The sequence below is a fragment of the Botrytis porri genome (assembly GCF_014898465.1).
Source record: "Botrytis porri strain MUCL 3234 chromosome Unknown BPOR_012, whole genome shotgun sequence".
Classification (NCBI taxonomy): domain Eukaryota; kingdom Fungi; phylum Ascomycota; class Leotiomycetes; order Helotiales; family Sclerotiniaceae; genus Botrytis; species Botrytis porri.
This window is the reverse complement of record NW_024066086.1, coordinates 1189225-1211365: the sequence shown is the minus strand read 5'-3', so window position 1 is coordinate 1211365 and position 22141 is coordinate 1189225. Positions and strand designations below refer to the sequence as shown.

General features: G+C 41.6%; 5 protein-coding genes across 5 annotated transcripts; 4 read left to right on the top strand and 1 right to left on the bottom strand.

Moving 5' to 3' along the window:
• Positions 1 to 1681: 1681 nt before the first annotated feature.
• EAF01_008893 (uncharacterized protein) lies at positions 1682 to 3719 on the top strand (the record flags this gene model as incomplete). Its single annotated transcript, XM_038917149.1, has 3 exons — positions 1682 to 1881; positions 1930 to 2676; positions 2730 to 3719. 3 exons carry the CDS (start codon positions 1682 to 1684, stop codon positions 3463 to 3465), a joined length of 1683 nt encoding a protein of 560 aa, XP_038767543.1. The 3' UTR covers positions 3466 to 3719.
• A 1456-nt stretch (positions 3720 to 5175) lies between these two features.
• EAF01_008892 (uncharacterized protein) lies at positions 5176 to 8508 on the top strand (the record flags this gene model as incomplete). The annotated part of the gene is made up of 7 exons (XM_038917148.1): positions 5176 to 5924; positions 5975 to 6123; positions 6183 to 6271; positions 6327 to 7139; positions 7198 to 7504; positions 7554 to 7683; positions 7731 to 8508. 7 exons carry the CDS (start codon positions 5176 to 5178, stop codon positions 8506 to 8508), a joined length of 3015 nt encoding a protein of 1004 aa, XP_038767542.1.
• Positions 8509 to 15875: 7367 nt separating this feature from the next.
• On the top strand, positions 15876 to 16163 carry EAF01_008891 (uncharacterized protein; the record flags this gene model as incomplete). Its single annotated transcript, XM_038917147.1, has 1 exon — positions 15876 to 16163. One exon carries the CDS (start codon positions 15876 to 15878, stop codon positions 16161 to 16163), a length of 288 nt encoding a protein of 95 aa, XP_038767541.1.
• A 3279-nt stretch (positions 16164 to 19442) lies between these two features.
• EAF01_008890 (uncharacterized protein) lies at positions 19443 to 20444 on the top strand (the record flags this gene model as incomplete). Its single annotated transcript, XM_038917146.1, has 1 exon — positions 19443 to 20444. One exon carries the CDS (start codon positions 19443 to 19445, stop codon positions 20442 to 20444), a length of 1002 nt encoding a protein of 333 aa, XP_038767540.1.
• Positions 20445 to 21359: 915 nt separating this feature from the next.
• EAF01_008889 (uncharacterized protein) lies at positions 21360 to 22106 on the bottom strand (the record flags this gene model as incomplete). Its single annotated transcript, XM_038917145.1, has 1 exon — positions 21360 to 22106. The coding sequence occupies one exon, from the start codon at positions 22104 to 22106 to the stop codon at positions 21360 to 21362; it is 747 nt and encodes a 248-aa protein (XP_038767539.1).
• Positions 22107 to 22141: the final 35 nt, after the last annotated feature.

Here is a 22141-nt window from a genome sequence, read left to right as displayed (position 1 = left end):
GACCTGTGCCTTTGGAAGGGGACTGAAATCATCTTCTTCATGTCTTTTCACGCAAACTTTCGACAATAGTTTTGTAAATGATAAAGCATAAGACGATTTCTTCAGGAACAAGATATTTGGGGGATAAGCTTCATCTCGTACACGGAGCACTACGTGCCTGAGGGTATATCCACCCTCATTTTTTCAGCCAATTTCTACACTTCCGGCCGATCAATTTTGCTAGGCCCCACAATCACGTCGACAGGGCCTGGCACGAGCCTATAGAAGAGCCTGTACCATCCTTCCTTCCGCCCCCTCATCTAATTCCCTGCTCGCCCCCCTTAAAGTTTACAGCCAGTGTTATTCAAGTATCATGCAATGAAGGGTAGAAGACGAAACGTACCGTTATCTTGCTTGCCGCGCGCGAGCGTAGCACGGACAGCTATTCTAGTTCCAAGTAAGCGCATTGTAGCCTACGATTTATTGCCTTAAAAAAATGCGGAAGGAATATCAGTATTTTCTACCGAAAAGTTGTATCTTTCATCCCATTTCCGGCAGTTGTTCTTTAAGCATGAAATTTGTGTTTGCTGAGGAATGGGTGATGAATTGGCCCTTCTGGTGATTTATCGGCACTTTCAGGGGCCCTTGAGGGCGCAGAACGCAGAACCTGATTTCTGCTATCGTATTCACATAACAACCAATGAAGTTCATGTATTTTTCGCGTTTATGCGACGTACTCATTTACCAAACCGTCGGAATCGGCAAAATAACCGCATTTAGCCACTTGCCGTGTCACATGCATGAGTAGCGAGAACTTTATGAAAATGCACCACTCAGCATGCGGCTCGAGCCTCCCTGGAGATATTTATAAAATTGGGCATATTCGGATAGCTCCACTGGGCTAGTTGCATTATCACCGTTGCAATGGATGCATAAATAACCTAAGCGGGCTCATCAAAACAAGTTCATTCGGTTAATGATAGGTGATCGCTAGGGGTGCCGTGTAACCCACCTTGGACCATTTATTTATACAGTCCCCCGCCGTCTGATAATCAAATAATGGAGACAATTTTCACTATCAGCCTTGAGGATTTTTAGAGATCTAAACGCCAACACAAGACTTTACCTTTTCATAGAATTAAGAACCATCTGCTTAGCGATGAAAAGCTTGATATCTGCTCTCGAAGTCAGCTGTCACTGGCTACCGGCGCTGTGGGTGAGCGCTGAACGTTAAAATGAGCCAAAGACTGGCCATTTGCTACCAATAGAATTATAGTTGCTTTGGTACAACGCGACAGTCAAGCGAAATCCTGCAAGCAATTATGGCGTGGCGGGATCGCCTCATGGTTTTGTAATTTTCTATACGCAAGGAGCTAGATTACAACCAACAGAGTAGATAGAAGACTCCATACATCGTCCTTCCATCTCGCCTCTGACACCATGTTAGTGTAAGGGCTCAAAACATTGCCGTTTTGAACCGGGTTCATCTCGCGGACATTGCCCGAATTTTGGTAACCATGTACATTTGCAGGTTTTTATTCGTAGCGCTACATTAGAACTAGTAAGCACCGAGTTCCCGACATATTTACTGCAAGTCACGCAAATCCCATACATTGTGAGGCTTTCTCCTTTTCATCCCAAGAAAGCAATCTTTCGTTGCATCCTCTTGCAGAATTTGAATTCATTTCTGCCTACCCTCGCTATGGCTTTCGCTGGTCGATTGCAGTTGATGATCAAAATTTGGCTTCTTATTCTTCATGCCAGTCTTAGTTCCGCTGCCTGTAGTGTTCCTCCTATTCCTATACGCATTGGAAACGTGACACTGTCAACAGGAGAGATAGCACGAGGTTTAGATTTATCTGTCGGGAATCCAGAGCAGCATTTCGCCTTCTTACCGCAATGGTGAGCTTGCAATTTCTGAGACCATGAAGCTTTACTTACTTTACTTAGGCCATTGAATAACTCCTTTATTTACGGAACGGATGGATTCTGTGGTTCCAGTTGGTCTACCGCTGCTTGTACGACATTTCGTGGTGGTTCATACAATGAATTTGCATCCAAAAGCCGTGGAGTACCGGCGACTAATGCTTATCCATCCGACGCCTCGCCATACCCACAGCTCACAATGGTATCCGACAACATAACGCTGAGTTCAAATGTGAGCATGCTCGATTTTCCCATTGGAATACCGAAAGCAGATTGGGGAGAACAAAGTTATTATCCGCAAATGGCCATTGGGCTCGGCACCAATTCGACCATTCTAAACACGCTCTACTCATCAGGCCAGATAGCATCTCGAACGTGGTCCATGTTCTGGGGACGAACTGGAGCGACGTCAGCGACTCAACTCGATGGCGGATTTGTTTTTGGAGGTTACGATCGTGCCAAGGTCACTGGGGCAAATTATACCCGTTCTCTTACTTACTCCAAGACATCTTGTTTTTCTGGAATGCTGGTTACAATCACCAATATGGTACTCAATTTCCCAAATGGTACTGATGCCAGTATATTCGGCGGAATTGAATCCGATGCTATTCAAGCATGCATCGAGCCAAGCTACCCCGTCTTATTGACGATCCCAACTGACCCTTATTTCCTGAACTTCGAGGAAATTACCAACCAAACAATATCTGACAGATCGTTTGGAATGTACTACTATGGCTTGCTCTATGGCGGTGGGCCTCGCGACTCAACACCGTGCGTATGTAATCATAATAAGAAGTTCTTAGAAATGCTAACAATCCTCATAGATATGCTGGTGATTTAACCATCGAATTAGATTCTGGAATTTCTGTCCGCATACCGAACGATCAGTTGATCGTTCCAAATCTTTCAATCGACCATACATCAGGCGCCATAGTTGCAAATGCGTCAGAACCAGAACTCGTCCTCAATGCAATTCAAGCTGGTAACGCGAATGACCTCCCACAGCTAGGACGACAATTCCTAACTGCCGCTTACTTGATGTTAAACCAAGATGCAAAGACTTTCACACTCTGGGAAGCGAATCCTACCGAGAACGAAGACCTGGTGGCTGTTGATGGCAGAAATAACCCTATGGATGATTTTTGCACCTCACCCTCTACACCAAATAATAATAGTGCCAACGGTGATTTGAGAAATTCGAATAGTACTTTAACACCAACTAGTACATCGGCTGCAGACAGCCAAAGTTCCGGAAAGGTATCGACGGGGCTCATTGTGGGCGCAGCTATTGGATCCGTTGCTGTGATTTCAATTATTGGAGGAATCCTCATTTGGTACATCTCGCAAAAGAAAAGGAAAAGGAACCTTATCGCTGAGGCTGCAGTTGCCACCAATATGGCTGAAAAGCACCCGCCGGGATACCATCACAGCTATGCGGACCAGATACAGTTCCCTCACTATATTCCACAGGAGTTACATGCCAAACCAGTCCCGGTCATCGCACGTCACGAGTTGCATTCTCAACCAGCTCGCGCCAACGAAGCGCACGAGCTACCTTAGAGTTCTATCACCAAATTCACGATTTCATGAAAATTCATGTATATATCATTTACACTTAATTATTAATTTCATAGTTTGTAAAGAATAGAAATCTTTCAGAGCAGGATTAGAGCATCAAAGCAAGGGGCGAAGTCAGGGAGTTGTCTAGTAGCCACGAGTAGGCCACAAAACTGTGTTATTTAGTAATAAGCATACTACACTCTTCAAGTATGCTTCCGCGATAGTGTAGAGACAATATAACGCTCATTCAGAAGGTCTCGATTGGTCACCCTGACAGCCTGCACTTCTTCGTGCCAGCGAATGCAACACAGTGATCTTACGGATCAACTTGTAAATGATCATAATCAAGTGTGATATGAATATAGAAGCAAGGTTTGTAGACACAATTCGACTAGTGAGGCAGACACTTGCGTTACTGGTTCTGATGACGCGCATACAACCATCTTTTCTTCGAGAACACCCACAGTTATATTGTGTGAATTACACCATGATTATGGTGAATAGTTCAGCTAAGCCACCGCTTCATGGAGACTACCATGCTGGTTTATAATGGGTATCCACACATTTGTATACTTGAGACGAGGTACTGAAAAATCTTATCGACATTTACTCCACTAGGTGCATCGCGCATGGTTGATAAATTGAACTACTGTAAAAGCTTTGTGCTCCGAGCTATATCCTAGCAGCAGAAATGGTAAGGCAGATTCGCTACATTCCCTTCAATGTATTGGTTGAACTGTGAACGCGAGAAGGAAAATGGGCAATGCAAACTTCATCTAAAGCGCGAGATAGGGTCGCGGAATGGGTCCTGGAATCCTGCCACAACCTTGGTTGTGCAATTGGAACCCTGAGATACCAATGTTCACCTATTATCCGAGGCAAACAGCAACTTCATTGGCCCACTTACTCGCAGGCAGATTGTACTTATGTCTCGATGCTCATTGGGTGGCTAGGTACGAGCCCGAGCCTCATGGAGTCATGCTAGAGAAGGATCGGCAAATCCAGAGAACGAGCCGCTCGGTGTCAAAAGTATCGCATTATCCTGATCATGCACAAAGATCAATTAACTCACAAAAGCTTTCTTCTATTCATTTTGTCGTGCTAAACCAGGTGTCCCTCATGAGGCCGCTCTTAGTCCAAGACTGATGTCAAAGAGCATAGAGCTGGAATCGAGGCTGATGAGATGGTGATCTTCTCAATCAACTAGATATGTTTCCCACTTCATCTGGAAGACTAACGCGACGCAGCAATCGGCAGACACAATAATCAAAATTATGACCACTGAGCCTAGCCCGGTAGTTTATAAGCAGAACTGAATCAGGGCTCAAAGATGTTGGATTGGTAGTGAAGAGGCTGGCTTATGAAGTTGAAATTTCTTACTTGCTATTCGTTGATAACATGTGTTTATTATCAACACTGTTTTGGAACTGGTTTTTGATGGCACCCTTTACTTTACTAGATATGCGCCGCACTTCAGTCAATGCAAGTCTTATCTCTTATCATAAGCGAGATAGCTTTCTGTTTCAATCGCGTCAAGCGCGAACCATCAATATGGGGAAATGTGAAATTGCGATACGATTTACAAGTTTGCACATTCTAATTTCCTCATGTTTACCTTGATGAATGTTTCATGATTAATTTTACTCACGATGTTGCGATTTGACGATTGACCGAATTACACCCTTTCACCAGCGCGCTAAATTACCCACAATGTCGCTTTGGACAAAACCAGCAGTTCCAGATGCCCCTCCTCCAAAGGCTGTCGCTGATGTGGCAGATACTGGTTTTGCAGATGTAGGTCTTCCTGCACCCACTCCAGTATCTCAAGCTTCCACCAGTGCTCCTACGGCACGCCCTCAACTTGCACGCAATCAACCTCAACCTCCTCCACCACATCAGCCCCCACCACCGCCCTCGTCCCAGCAGATGGTTGGCAATCCGAACGATTCGCTTTCCTTGATGCAGCTGAAGAAACTCGTTACTGAATTTCCAAAGGTTGATCCTACATCATATACTTTCGTTTATAGCGACACAGCAACGTTTGAAGAAGAGGTGGACGAGTGGTTTTCGTACAACGAGGCAGAGTTCAAAAGGCTACACAGAGCGAAGGATACTTTCCAGAGAAGATGGAAGAAATTTTCTGCGAAACCTTGGACGGAAGTCGATCGGGAGGAACAACTGAAATTCGTCAAGAGGGAAGTTCAGGGCCTGCATGCTAGCGACCTGCGGAGGAGATGTAAAAGCTTACAAACTTTACTACATATAATACTAGGTAACTGGGATGAAAATGCAGGAAAGAAGGAGGAATTGGAGACCATTGAATCGGGCGAAAAGAAAAGAAGAACGAAAGCGACACTTTCGCACGTCGAAAGTATGAAGAGAAGCATATCACTTCTTGCAGAGAGTGGTGGAATTGAAATGGTCTTCGAAGTCATGGAAACCGCTTTCAAACATTTATGGTGAGGGTAGAAACATCTTGTGCCGTGAAACGCAACTGACCATGCGAAAGGGATGACGAATTTCGAGAGACGAAAATAACAGAGGATGATATACCGTTTGTACAGGATGAGCTCGATAATGTGATGACTATATTCTATTTGACGATAGAAGGCGTCCGCTGTCATACGGACTCTCTTGACCTTGCAAGGAAGACTCTTCGTAAGTATATGTCCTAATGCACATTCGTGTTCTCCATATACTAATGTTTGAGATCGCAGTGGGCCTGGAGCCAAACATTGTACATTATCTGTTGACGATTACTGGGAAGTTACGATGGGATGAGGCCAACGAGTTACCCCAAACACGAGTCAGTAATGTAATGAGACATCACAAGACCTGGTAGCTTACTTCTTTGTACACAGATCTTTCTACTGTTTTGGAAATCCATATTATTAGTTTTCGGAGGCACTAAAGAAATCGATAAAGTCAAAAGGGCAACCGATGAACTGGCCAACTCAGGTGGCGAGAAGATAATCACTGCCTCCCCTCTTGACTATCATATCTTTCGACAAGAAATTACTTCAAAATACCCTGCATACATTCCCCCGGAACCTTTAATACCCCTAGAGCCCGATAATAATTCCATATTACCACCATTACCGAATAGACCAAGCCGAGCTAGCACAACCGGCGTTATGAATCCTCCAACGAATGTTCATAGCAGTGGAGCTTCAATTCTTCATCAGCCAGTTCATATAGCTACACCTGCTCCATCGCCACCTCCATCTCCACCAGTTGGAGGAAAGGCAGGCAAGAAACAAAACTATCAAACAAATCAAAACTTCCCATTTATGTATCCACCTCTTGATAGCACTAGCAATAGTGCCGGTGGAAAAGGCAATGCAGGACTACAGGATTTACTTGTAGGTCGTAAATGGGAGGGAAGTGATATTCCCAAGTCGATATTGGAAGCCGGTGAACTATTTGCTGGTAGAATGCGAATGACTAGAGCTATGCGTCAATTGTGGGATGAAAGAGAACGTTTTCTAAGATTTGAACGTGGATGGGATGACAGAGACGATGAGGATATAGAAGAACTTGATCTCGACCACATATTGGCTGATGGACTCAAATCTAAAAAGTCAAAGTCGCCCACAGTAGAAGTTGATTATGGACCAAGACAAGACATTAGTGATGAGGTAAAAAGGAAATTGGATCTGGTAGAATCTTTCTACGTAAGTTTATTGATTGCCCCATTTAACAATTCAGACTCTAAAACTCGAGTTTCTATAGCAATATTCTATTCCGCATTTACAATCACTTGTTATAGTTCTTATCAAGGCTATGTTGGCGAATGTTACAAATTTGATGAATCAGTCAATAAATGCCCAACCACAAAGCAGTGTCCCTATAGGTGCACGAAGCAACGGCGCCCGAGGACCGGGCCAAGCCCAAGATCCCGCGAGCGTACCTTTACCAAATCCAATTGATCTTGCAGATCTCACAGTGGAAGAGATTGAGGCAATGAGGTTTAGGGAGATCACTTCGAAGGCAGTATCCGGTATTCTTCTCATTGTCCTCAAATGGCTCAAGGTTTCCCGTAGGTTTTGATAACTCCTCATATGTCATCTCATTTGCTGATTCGATAGATATCCTCAAATTCGAATACTTTACGCAGCTTCTATTAGATTCCAATTATCTACCTTTAATTCTCAAGATGTTCGCCCATCAAGAGATAGATAGGATTGTGGACAGTAGAATAGACCGTGAAGACTTGAGGTTAGTTCTTTGCCTGGTGACATGAAATCATGACTAATGGGTTTCAGCTTCTTCGCATTTTGTAACAGCAACAGCAAATGGGCTTTGGCCGCCGCCACTGAAGAAGATAGCGAGGATGATGCCGCTCCACCTCCGATAAAACTACAAAGAGATAGTACCGTGATCAATAAAGACGATCAACTTCCAGCCCTTTCTTTTCAAGAAGGTCAACATGCAGCTCGACGAGATACAGAAGTCGAAGAACTTGGCTTCCCAACTATTGAAACCAATTCGGAACCCATTACTGAATTCTCCTGGCGCAATTTCTTTTCATCCATCAACTTCCTTCGCATCATGCAAAAAATTTGTAAGAACAAAGCTCATCGGAATCTACTTCTTGTTCAGTATAAATCATCCAACATCCTCAAAAAGTCCTTCAAAGTTCCGCAACCCGAACTTCGTCTTTATACTCTAAAATTGTTTAAGAACCAAGTTCCATACTGCGGTCGCAAGTGGAGGCAGGGAAACATGAGAGTCATCACGGCAGTGTACCTACATTGTAGACCTGAATTGAGAGATGATTGGTTAGCAGGTAGTGATGTGGATGCTGAAGTTGAAGAAGCATTACCATTGGAACAAGCATTGAGAGCCCTGACACACTGGTTCAATCTGAGAAGATATCCAGAAAGAATGGGCGCAGATACAAAGTTATTGCAAGAAGAGCACGACTTTTTCACAAGAGAGCTGGACGGGATGGAGATTGGTATGGAGGAGATAGGGATGGGAAATGGAGAAGAGAGTATGGATGGTAGTATGTGGGGAGATGGAGGTAGTGGTTGGCAGTGAAAAATTATTGATGGTTTATATGGATGTGACTTTAAGACGAGGTATCTGTATATGCAATGAATGCAATAAATGAATGACGAAAGACGATTCCTCCCAGCTACTTACTCGCATCCAATCGCATTCCAGTAAATAAATGATATCACTTTTTACATAACAAATTATATCTATCCAAAACGAAACTAAACGGTTGCGCCCCTAACGTTCATCTAGAAACCGGAGGTACTATCCACAGTCATGCCCGTTACAAATTAATCATATGTCCAAGTTAATTGCACCCCATCGTGAGTATTACTACATTCTCACATTTGTTGCATATCTGTAATATATATTAATCAAAAGCGGTTGGCAGCTTATTATTTTCTTACTTTTTCTGACGATTGTTTGGTCAGCCGTCGTCTAAATGTCTTTGCTTACTGGGAAGACGCTTACCATATCATTGTATATTGAGGGGATGTACTCCGTATTTGATTATTTTTATATTGAAACACCCCGCTTTTTCTCCACACAGGGATTATCACGAGGTTTAGGGTTTGTCCATCATGCAATGCGCTTTTTCATGGGTGGGCTTGCGAGTGTGCAGGTGGGATTTGGGGATTCTGGGTTGCGGGTTGGTAATTTTTATTTTTTTGTTTTATGTGATGGTGTTTTTCATTGGGGGAAGAGAAGAGGGAGGATAGGTTGTAAGGTATTAATATATTTTACTCTTTGGTGCTATGGACTTGTTTCCGTTTCTGAGCAACGTCGATCATGTTTTTAGCGTGACTTGTTCGATCTAGTTTCACATGTGGTTCGAGACACTGGGAGGGGAGTTGTTGTTGCATGTCTGTAATTTATTTTCTTACAGTATACTATGGAGTTGTTTCCTGTCTAGAACAGGTCTCTTGGTCTAGTTTGATCAGAGACTGGAACAGAAGGTTTTGTCGCATATCGAAGTTTCTTTTCCGGACTGGTAAGATATATTATTGGACGCGGAGATACTTGGATTCTGATATCAGGTTGGTTTGTTGCACGTCTGTAATATATATTGCTGCCTAGCTGTTATGGAGATGATCACTCTTCCGTTCAGGGTTGCTGATCGACAGTTTCGTGTGTCTCAGGATAGAATGGGCATTGAGATAGTAAGAACGCGATTTGTTGCGTGTCATGTATATTCTCTAGTGCCATCAGGTCTTATACCGAACCCGACGCTGAGATGATGAAAGTTTTGTTGCATATCGGTAATATAAAGTTATGTGCTAGCAGATCAAGATGAAAGCTTCCAGCATATTGTTGCATATCAGCAATATATATTTCAGACCAGCGCTAATTCATTTCCAGTAAGATCTTCCATTAGTTTTTCTGTTGCACGTCGAAGAATTTTCTCCGACAGTAAGGGACCAATTGCTAGCCCTGGTGCTTTTTATACAAAGGCTTGTTGCTCGTCTGTAATATATCATGATGTGAAGATGTCTCATATTCCATGCTAGAATGAATAATTCACATCAAAACTTAGGCTCTTGTTGCATGCCGCAATATATATTATGCAAAATGATATACAGTTTCCACCCACTGCACATATTTCTGCAATCTTTGATGAAACAATCATACTCAGCAATGAGCAAAACTCTGGGAATGAGATAAGATTTGCAACAAAATATACTACTGGCCACGGTATCATGGGATCGGACCAGATCTTGACCACAACTAGTGATTGAGAATGTTGACTGTTTGAGGCAAATATCCTGTTGCATACAGAAATTGGTCCTCTGAACTTTGGCAGAAGAGATAGTTGACATAACTTCGGCACGCGCGTGTTCCTTCGCAGGATGAAGGTTCTTGCATATCGATATTTACTCTATGTAGCTAACCATCATCATTCGAGATTACAATGCTACGGGGGTTGTTTATCCAGGTTTGATAAGAGGACTATGGCAATGTTCAATGAACCCGGAAGACTATTCCGAGGCAGACACATTTAACATAAAGTTTGACTAAATCCACGAACATATTGAACCTGTGGGTCTGATATCCATCTTTCAAGACCTCGTGTTCATCCTATCTATTCCAGCAAAAGATCAGACGTTTGAATGTTTTGTTGCATATCTGTTAAAGTCTCCGAAGACTGTTGAGACTTGTGATGCGGGACGACTTATCCACCTTGCCAATCGGATGAAACTACACTTCACCATGATATAGCGTAAGGAGATATACTAACTCAAACTGTAAGATGCTTTGGTTTTGTTGCACGTCTTGAATCAATACGAAACGAAGACTGTGGAACTCCTGAACGCTTGTGTCTTCTCAACAGAAGAAGAGCACTTCATGACCTACCATGATCAGGCCCACTCAATGTACCACCAGCTCATGGAATAAGATGGCTGGGGTATATGAGTCCGAACTTCGAGGCTTTAGACCACTAATGGGTAAGATACTTCATCCCAAGGTCCTCTTGTTGCATGTCTAATTCTCCGAGTCCAGTATTAGCACAGACGACAGTCCATCCTGTGGTCCAGGGTTTGGGAACTTGCGAGCGCTTTGTTTCGTCTCGCTTTTGTGTCCCTGATAAGTTATTGATGACATTCCAGGCACGGATATATCGCCATGTGCGTAATCATGCTAATGCAAAGCGGACACCTGTAAATTTCGAGTACCCGTGATTCGGCGCTGCCGTGTGTTAGGTCGATGTCAAAGCACACGGGCCATCCCGATACCTGGCTACGTTCATGTCATCTTTGGTAGCAGGCTGTAAATATCATAGTAAAGCTGTATCCTCTGAAAAATCGCTCTTTTAGCGAAGTCAGCAACTAGTCATTGAAACTTAGCCGATATTGCTATCATATTCAGTTAGCTCATCACCATGTTTTCCAATCCGGAAACGAATGATCTCGGAGGTCGCTCTAGATTGTCACCTCATGACAACACGTCTAACCGTTTTAGTTTCATCGACAACCTCATGTTTAAATTTCACTAGCCGTCGTTTCATATCAACCCTTAGTGAGTCGAAAAGTCAAAAGTAGTTCATCACAAGTTGAAACTTGACGACGAAAGGTAACGTTCATGCATCTGCATGGTCTGTGTAATGTTCTAGACTAAAACCCCTGGCGATCCACATTTTATATGAAGATCCGGGACAGGCCAACCTAAGTTGAGGAAACCTCAATATAAACAAAACGGCGTGGGGGGAACACTTTACAAAGGTTTGAGGTAAAGATTTTCAAGATCATTGATTTGTGCGTTGGACTAAGAGACTGTTCTTCCTTGCTGGTCATTCGAAAGAACCCAACTTTTTTTGTATCGAGAACAGATCTTCAATGAAATTATCGCGGTCAGACGTGATTTGCGGATCAGAGACCGGGCTAGCAATAGCATCCAAGGTTGGTCCGTGATCATTCAACATATGGTCTATTTGAACAGCTACCCAGTATGCAGTAGACTTAAATAGAACACATCGCAGGCTATCGAAGTGACCGGGAAAATGATGGTACTCGAGTATATCCTCAAGCTTTGGTGGAGCTTGGAATAAAGATGGCTGGTTTTGTTAATATGTTTGACGACTTCAAGGCCCACAATTTCATTTCAGCGGTCTCTTCGGTCAATAATATTAGGCAGAATGTATTCTGTTTCCATGGTTGAGATGAACCGTCTTCCCGAGAGTATGATGTTGATGATGGTGCAATATAATGCGGAGTAACTTTCTAAGAAGAACATTGTCCTCGTGAATTTGATATGTAACATATGGTTTCATCTAGATTGGTTCAGCCGCAACCTCTGGAGACGCCTTATCTTTCAGCCGACGAGGATCGAGTTTCTCCAAATAGAACAACTTCTAGCGTCTTCATACACCACACGGTTCTTATAGATGATCAATGCCAATTGATGTTGTTTAGATTTTTAAAGGCTGGTCCGAAACTAAATAGAGGTATCAAGGCCTATCACGCTCGCTCTTCACCTCTAGACCTACTATCTCTTCAAAAGACAAGAGTCCAGGTAAGTACAACAAAAAGAACAAGATCTTGAATTGAAGTGGAAGATGATATGAAGTAAGTCTATTCGGACAGTCAATCGGGAGTTCTAGAGGAAAGACTTCAAAGGTGTGATATTATTCCAATGTCAGTATCATTTTAGTAAGTTTGAAACAGAAGGAGTCATCCGGGTCATGTGATAAAGGTCGAAACTTGATAGGCACACATCTCAATTTTTGCTAGAAACGATCGAATAAATGGATTTTCTTATTCAATGTCGTCGTTAATTCTAAACAAATTGAAATTATATTTCATCTATATTCGACTTAAAATATAACCAAAATGTCATGCCATCACCAAGGGTGATAATTAGAATCTAGAAAAGCCCTTGTTGAGCTATTCAACCTTATCTGGCTTGTTTCCGTCGCCAATTCTCCGTAATTGTACGCCAAAAAGAGAGTCGGTCCCAAATGCATGAAGAGCTTGATCTAGATCTATTCTCGAGCTTGATCAACAAAGCACGAGTTACTGTGTCTGCCAGAGCTGCAACTACCACGTCTTTTTACTACTCCACTAATTTCGACTGTCGAAATAAGTCTGCATCGCCGTATCGGCACCATCTGAGATGCCCCTAATATATAGTTAAAGTAGGAGAATAATGACTTTGGCATGAATTCAATAAGCTAAATAGATCGGTCAAGTACATTGACAGGTGTCGAGATACCTACTGTAACCTGACAGTCAACAGCGGGATCAAAATACAACGAATCCGGGATTTCGACAACTGCCCATTCGCTACTCCCAGGATACATTCTCGTACATCTAGTGAAAACATATAGACTCGATCTCTCGATCTTACGCGTTGGCATTGAGGACCAACTTTGGTCACGATACCCGCGCATTTGATTACAAAATTAATTTTTCCTTCCACATTCCGAGCATATTTCTCAACGTCGAGGGACCTAGGGCTTTTGAACAGACGCTGTCTTTCTTACAATGCAGTTTTCCTAGTTTTTCCGCGGGTTGTCATGTCTAATTTCCGAAGGGGACCTGGGAGCCAGGCCTCTTTGCAAATTCGTGGGAGAATGAATGATGCTAATCTTGAGCTGTCTTTGATGTCTACATAATGTGTAAACTTTATCTGTGGAGGGGTCACCAACGGATTTCTTACGTGAAGGGCGCAGGATAATGGAGGTTATCAATTTCCATGGAATTCGGAATGCTATCGTGATTTGCTGCTCGTATGAAGCGTCATATTAAGCGCCCATGTGAAGCGCAACGAAGTCCCCGAACTCTTCTGATGGAGAAAAAATAAACGATATATCAACTCTGAATCCTTCTGGTGAAAGATGACAAGCAACTGTTTGCATTCAGCTAGTAAAACTTGTTATTTTGTACCAGCAATTTGGTTCAGGTCGTCTCTGTATCCAAAGCATGTTGTCTACTAACTGAGCCTTAACTGTACCAGGTTATAAGAAAAGATATTTTCAAAAGACGACAAACTATGCTATGAATGAACCCCCATTATTGGAGTTCGATGGAGATCTTGCTTTTCAAAAAATGGCCTGTTCAGGCGTGGTAAAGCTTGGAATGTTTTACCGTACTTCATCAGGTGTGCTGGTATGAAAGTTACTATAACTTATCTGATATTGAACTTATTGGTCGCAGTGGCAGTACCACCAGTATTCTTCCTCCCAATTTCGCTCCGCCGGTTTGCATTGTTTCACAACGGTAACTCTTAATCGAGGCCCCTGAATCAATATTGAATAAATTTCAGAACAAAACCTAAGTCGGGTTCCCTAATTTCGGGCCACCCCCCTTTTGAGCCACTTTTCATACCAAAAATGGAATTTTTAACTTTCTTATTTATAGATAGAATTTATTGAAAATTTATATATATATAATTTAGATTGTTTTTAGTTTGATTTGAAATTTTGAAATTTTTAAGATTTTTCTATATTGAGATCTGGAGTTTTAAAATATTGATTTTTTAATTTATATAGGAATCACATACAAATTTAAAACTTTTATAAAATCTTTAATAATTTTTTAATAACAATTATTAAAAGAAAATTGTATTTCTTTTTTAAAGTTTTGAACTTAATTTATATAAAAATTCAATAAAAATTCAATAAAATTAATAGATATAAAGATATAATATATAATGAGTTTAAAATAGTATAAATAATCCTTCTAATTTTAAGAATATTCTTCTAAATATCTATTTATAAGAAGTTTTCTATTTTTTTAATTTTTCAAAAAAGATATATTATAAACTTATAATAAAACTTTATAGTTTATTTTTAGTAATTTTTATTAAAAAATTATTAAAGATTTTATAAAAGTTTTAAATTTGTATGTGATTCCTATATAAATTAAAAAATCGATATCTTAAAACTCTAAATTTCAATATAAAAAAATCCTAAAAATCTAAGAATTTCAGATTAGATTCAAAACAATCTGAATTATATATATGCAAATTTCCAATAAATTTTATTTATAAATAAGAAAATTAAAAATTCCATTTTTTGAGATTTTTGGTGGTAAAGAGTGGCCCAAAACAGTGTTACGACTGAGGTCGTCACATGACTAGATTAATTGAATATCACCTGACCAAGGTGTCCCACTGAGTCTCACTGAGTAAGGCCCAGTGGGACACAGTGGGAAGCAGTGGGACAACAGAGAACGAAGGTCTATATAAGGGAATGGGATTTCATTACAATATAGAGCTTCGTGCTCAAGAACAATCATTAGTTTCATTACTATAGTTACGAGAATTGCAACCAGTTACCAACCTTATTGAATTCCTACTTGAAGTCTAGTCTAAACCACCTCGAGAGATCTCTAGCCACTTCCACGTGACCCTAAAGGCAGCTCCCGTAACAAACAGAGGTGGCCCGAAAGTAGGTACCCGACTTGTAATCGGATTACAGGAGTTTCTCGCGGGCTGTATTGGCTCGCTTAACAACACGATGCAAAAAATTAGTAAGGTTTAAAGTCAGATTCTGTGTTCTTGCCTAATACTTAAGTTTTGGTTTTCAGGGAGATATGGCAATAACGCTTAGCTCCAGCATACAAGTCACCATCTCAAACAGTCAATTTATGCCTCCGTTCGTCGCGATTGAACAAGATGGCAGAGAGGGTCTAACGAAAGTGAACGATAGTTTCTGTACGACGTCACAGAGATCGGTCATCAACTTTAAGTCGTTATTTCTTGACGGCAGCTTATCTCATGGTCGACCATGACGAGAACGCTTTCACACTCTGACAAGCAAATCCATCTACGGCTAGAGATATTGGCCCATTATATCCAAAGACACCATTCAGAGTTGTGTCAATGTAACTACAAATGGCACAGTGGTAGTTAACGGAACCTTCGAAACAAAGCCCGGAGCAAGCGACACAACCGAATCCAGTTACCCAGCAATGGATGCTGAATCCAATAAGCAGACTGGTCTTTATCAAGGTCTGCTTGCAGGTATAGCTGTCGGTATCGTCTCAGTGGTGGCTATTCTCACTGGAGTTGCTTGGTGTATGCCCCGAAAGAAGAAGCTTAAGCAAGAACCGAGATCCACTGAAGTCGTATACCAACAACCTCCTGCATTTGCAGGATTTCATAAGTTTCATAGAATTCAGTCCAAATACGAAATGGACGCCAGCAGAAGGATCAACGAATACGGACACCAGGATGAACCTGTACAAGAATTGCCATAGTCGGTGAGATTGAACCAACGTCTATACTTATACGAATTGCACATTATAATAACTTCATGTAATTACCTTAAATTATAATACCATATTCATACAAGAACACCGAAGCCTCTGACAAATTAATTGATGTAGGTAATGATACATAAATGTTTCTGTAAAGTCACGTGAATAACCCTCCAAACTTTTGGGGGCCATCGCCCTGGACTCCTGACGATGTTAAGACATGTGTCTAAAGCTTTCGATTTTTTGACTTGAATGGTATCTTAACCACACGTTCAGAGATAATCAAGAACACCACGTCGACAAAAAAGTTAGACAGATCGCAACAACATGTGTCCTTTACGGAACATGCGGAACATATGGAAGTGCCAGAAATCTCACTCATCAATATTGACTTATCGAGCAATAACTCATGATCCTTCAAGATTCAAGACCAATCTTCTGGGTATGAAAGTCAATTTTACTTACCTCCAAATAAAAAATACAATACCCAATCACGTCTGCACCACAGTGTGCCCGATAATGAGACACTGAGCTACCCCATGAGTGTACTAAAAGGTTATATATACCATCAAGGACGATGTTGATTCAAGGGGGGAAAATGCCGACGATCAATCGCAAATGGGTTTGCAATACATATTTCATAGGACAAGGGATTGAAGAACGGCCTATGACTATATTAGTGCCTACGGCAATGTGGTTGTGATATCCGATATTACCTTTCGTCGAAAGCAAAGATTTCCTGGTAAAGACAAGCCATCATTCCATATTCGCCGAGCTGAACTGCTGATTTAGAAAGAGTTCACACCCGATCGATGTTTAGGCGATCATTTCGTGAAAATTCTGCAAGTAACAAACTCTGATCGTAGCATCATAACATGTTCGTGTGAAAAGCCTACCAGATTCTAGCTTTTCGTTGAAAAGCTGTATGCTGGCTTTGTGCAAAGATCCGCGCGTGGCTATATTCGATATCCAGTTTGAAGTATAGTGCCAATGCATTTGGAATTACTTTGGAAAACTTCATGAACGCAATGCCGATACGTTGAATTTGGTTGAGCACCGTGATTTAGATGTGCAGAAAAGAAAGGTTTGAGTCCATTTGCCAATCGAGAAGACCTGAGTAGTTCGAGAAGCGGTCTCATGTTATTATTTTAGTGATGTTCCTGTAGATCATTTTGTAGGGTTATCAAGTTATAGTGATCTGCTACGAGGTCAACAAGAACTGAGTTCTCATTCAGATCCAGTCATGAAGATCATGGCTATGCATAGGTCATACATTGAATGCGCCGACCTTGATGTACCCTGCGCAAGGAATACGTTCAACTTTTCTCCAATACACCTGCGCAACGATCTCGAGCTTCTAGTTCTAACTTTCGAGATGCTGTCGGATCAAAGTGCCTCGCTTACGCCGAGAATTTCCCTCCCTCAAGGAAAGATATTATAGCACCTTCCTATACAATCTCACGATGGCCCTGGATTATCAAATTGGGTTTCAATATGACTGATCTACATTTCCCAACTCACTGAACTTAATTTATGAGATCATGTTCCTTTGTTCCATTGTAGTACAAGATTGGAAATTCGAGAAGTCAATGGCTTAAGTCTAGCAATTCAGTGGTTAAGCAGATGTTCAGTTTGATGATCCAATAACGAACAGCCGATGCTGGAGAATGTGAGACAAAGCAACTCTATAATTCTTGAACATGATTTGCCTGGTGGGAGATCATAACTGATCAGCTCTTTCTCTTGTCTATAAACCTTATTATTGGCGACAAGCGCTTTCCAATGGCACCTACGTAAGTCTCTTGCGACATGATCGTCCTGAGTTTTGGGAAATAACTAAAATAAGTCGTGAAGATCATTGTGAATTTTGACACTCGTGGTAAGTTATAAGCATCTATTATTGCGATTTATTCACTTTGAGAATGTTCAAATAGGTACCTACTTTGCCTACGTCGAACACCGAAATGCACGTAGTTTGGGTTTTCTAAAATAGATATCTTTGCCAACATTCCAAATATAGTCTGAAGCATCATTAAAGTTTATTGTGACATAATTGAAAGGGTAAGACTGGTCAAAAAATCCCTCAAAAAAAGGGATTTTTTGGTCCTCGCTAATTAATAGTCGACCGTTGAGCGCGTGCTAGTCACCGACTAACAATTGCCAAGTACATTCTACTAGTTGGCTGACGGAAGTTTAAAAAATTTACTTTCATATCACAAAACTTGCAATGGATTTAGTCTCATACCACCTAGATTGTGGAATATCATGGCTGGAAGCTCTAAACAGATTCTATCTCAAATTCATGGACCTTTAACATTCAATCATAGGTTCCAGTCTTTCGTCATAGATTCTAGCCATCGTAGAACCCAAGTGACATGAGAGTGAGCAGATCATTTATTTTTGGTAGCTCGAGAGTAACTCACCCATGATAATATGGCAATACGTAATCTAACACTAAAAAAAAGGAAGTGTCCTTTCCCCCGAAAAGCGGATCCCAAGAAACGAGGAAAGAAGGAAGGTGAAGATGAAAGGTGAAGAGGAGAGAGAAGAAGAAGGAGGAGCAATCTAGATGACAGATAATACGGTTTTCCAAACGATGTACACATTAGTGTACGTCTGGGAAAAAAGAATGGTTCTTTTTTGGCACAAAATTCTTGATTTCTGACCCGCACAGCGATTGGTACTATTGGTAAACCATGGCTATGCGAGATCTACAGTTGAAATTTGAGTCTAAGGACTGCGAGTTTGCTTTCACATCGGAGAAAAATTCCTCATATCCAAATTAGCTACTTTGGAAGCTTCAAAGCAATGATAGTCAAAGTCTAGATGAGATAATGAGAGTGCGAGAATGGATTGGACATCGCCATGAAGATGATGTGGCATCTAATTGTGAGCCTTTCAAGTAAAGACTAGAGACTTTAGCCTTGAAAACCTCGATGCTCTTGAGTATCTTGGTGTTGAAGATCAGTTATCTGACAAATGTAAGATGATATTTGCGTTAGCGCATTTGGTTCAATTTTATGTATAAAAGGACTCATCTCTCCCCCCAAAAGATCTCATTCAAAATCCTCAAGCTTGAATTCGAAAACACAGATTACTACAATCATCTCAAAGGCTCATATATCACTCGAGTTCAGGTCAGTATCCCCAAATCTTTTATTCATAGTTACAACGAAGTGGTTGGACCTTTAGAGATCGTAACGAATGATGGAGATACATGTAGCCATCTACAATATTATCATTCATGACTGACAGATTATAGGATTTAAAACATTTAAAATGATGAAATTTTCCAAAATTGTCAACCCATACATTGGGCTTCTCTTGGTCTTCGCCGCAAGAATCATGGCTCAAGAGCCGGCAAAGCTTCCCACCAACTTTCAGTACTTCGCAGACGAAATATCTGCCGCGCCATACCTTGTCGGCTTCGCAAATATACATGAATTCCACAAGGTCCGGGGTAGTATTACAGGCAACGCTCAAGGTACAGTTAATGTGTACGTAAATTCTGGCGCGACACAGCAGCCGGTTTTCGTGGAAGGCGTAGTTTACAACGACGACTACGTGCATGTACCATTTAGAACCTCTGGAAATCAGCAACGTCCACAGATAAAGCCGGGCGAGGTCTTAGTAGAAGCAAATACTGAGAAGTTCTGGCCCCAGGGCACCGCTTACACCAGACGAGAAATTATCCAATTCGGCTGCAATGATAACGGTACCGGATGTACCACCGAAGGCTTCCGCTATAGAGAGAATGGCGACATTTACAATGTCAACGAAGCCACTTTTAACCCAAAGGGTAATGGCCATGTACACGCTGGTGGAGCTCACTTGGATCACAGTCTTGTAGATGGCTACACAACCCAAATGCTCGTAGTTCCTGACAGCAAGGAGTGTCTTCCGTACGGCTGCACCGAAGAGCCGACCGGCAGTTGGTGCCCAAATACTCATAAGGTTATTCTTGGTGACGAGCCAAACCACGCGGGTTGTGCCTCCGATTGCAAGATTCACAATACCGATGAGGCATGCTGCAGAGGCGTCCACAATCACAACCAGTGCCGAGCATCTAGCCAGCACTTCTCAAACCGATGCAAGAATTCATATGCCTATGCATATGACGACAGAGTCGGTCTGAAATTTTGCAAAGAAGTTCCAGACGTTATCTATCGCTTCTTCAACATGGATTTGGATTGTGATTGGGCAGTTGTCGACCCCAATACAAAAGAGCTCACTGCCGATTCGAGAAAATGTTTGAATAGATTGATTCAAGCTCTGGCTTAAGAAGATGATGTTTGTACTTTCCCATTCATTTTCCTGCTACTATAGCTGAACTATAGCTAACATTTTACTACTCAGTCCTTTTAGCAGGGGTCTCCAACCCGATATATTCCCCACGAATGGAATCTTATGGTGGCACTGGGAAGTTTGATTCTTTGATAATTTGATTTCAAATTTCTGTTGTGTGTGTTTGGCACGCATCGCAAGTTTGGAAATTCGAAAAGTTTCATAAATTATCATAGTGATCGGAAAATTCAGGTTGTTGTTAGCATGTACCGGAGAATATGTACAGGGGGTTTCTTTTGTGTCTCGCAAAACAATTGATGTTTTGGAAAACATCGGGATAGTTTTTGGAGCTGCATGTATTCTTAGGGCAATAAATGTAATAAGTAGTCTCAAGTATTCGAGTTTTCCCGTGAATTCCAATAGTACAATTAATGTATACAGGACTGTTCCCAGCCCCCCCTTCCCAAAAACGAACATCTAAAAAGTTGGAAAACCATAAGAGATGGCAACGATACTTACAGCGCTGATGATAACTCTAAGAGTGGTACACATCGAGCACTTAGAGAAACTACTTTGAAGCACTTGGTTTTGTGGAAAGAGAGAAGCATCCTCATGTGATAATGAGTTGATACTACTTGCATTCTCTGGCGATGGAAAAGATTGTAACGCTGGTACATTGAATTCGAATTAAGTCAACGTATACTGACGTTGAAACCTTATCTATGCTAGCGATCGCCGGTACATAATAGTTGAAAATAAAGTTCCACTGTCCCTGATTTGGGTTGTTCGACAAAATTTCTGTTTTTAGAAAAGAAATGAAGTATAAAACGTCAGAATGTAAAAGATTGACGGTTATGCTTTTGAAAGAAAGATTAAGTTGTCGGACTGATCTTATGTGATTTGGATTTTTAATCAATCTTCACAGCACTCCAGGTTCAAAAACTGCATTCCGTCGTCTGAATGAATGTCAGATACACTGGTCGGGTGAAGATCAAAAGACAAAATGTTGGTATCTGGGTTGCTCATGTCGTAAATCTGATTCCAGGAACTATTCCAGTTGAACACCAGATCAGTATCCGTGGGTATACTCCAGCTGTCCATCGTCTCATAGCCCTGAGTCATTTCCACCGACTGCTGCCCGATGACTTTCACCCTGTATTCTCCGAAAGTTCCACCTGTCTCTCTCTTGAACACTCTACAAAAGTGACTTTCGGTCAGTCCTAGTTCCTTTGCCATTTTCTTTATCGTCCATTTCTGATCACCATTGGCCAGCTCGCTCTCAATTAATTTCATGGCTTTATCAACCATCCTTCTCCCTCTTCCCATTTCACCCAATTCGTCAGCCTTAGAACTTATTTTTAAGTTCACAGAAGCGCTATTATTTGGGTTTAAACCCCCATCTGCTCTGTTCTTGATCCTCGTCTCATCAATATCAGGCCGACATCTTTTGCAAGCTCGGAAGCCATCCTTCTCCGCTTCTTCCACAGTCTCGTGGAATACAATATTAGCACGACGTGCGAGGCGCGAGGGACAAGTGGGACGACAATATATTTTGGTCGTGATCACGCTATAGATAAATGAAGAATGCGCCAGAGGATCGCGAGATAGGAGCGCTCGGTAGCGTCGAGTTGAAGTAGGGAAGAGATGATTGTTTGACATCTGAACTAACTCATTCATCACCCGTGATGAGAATT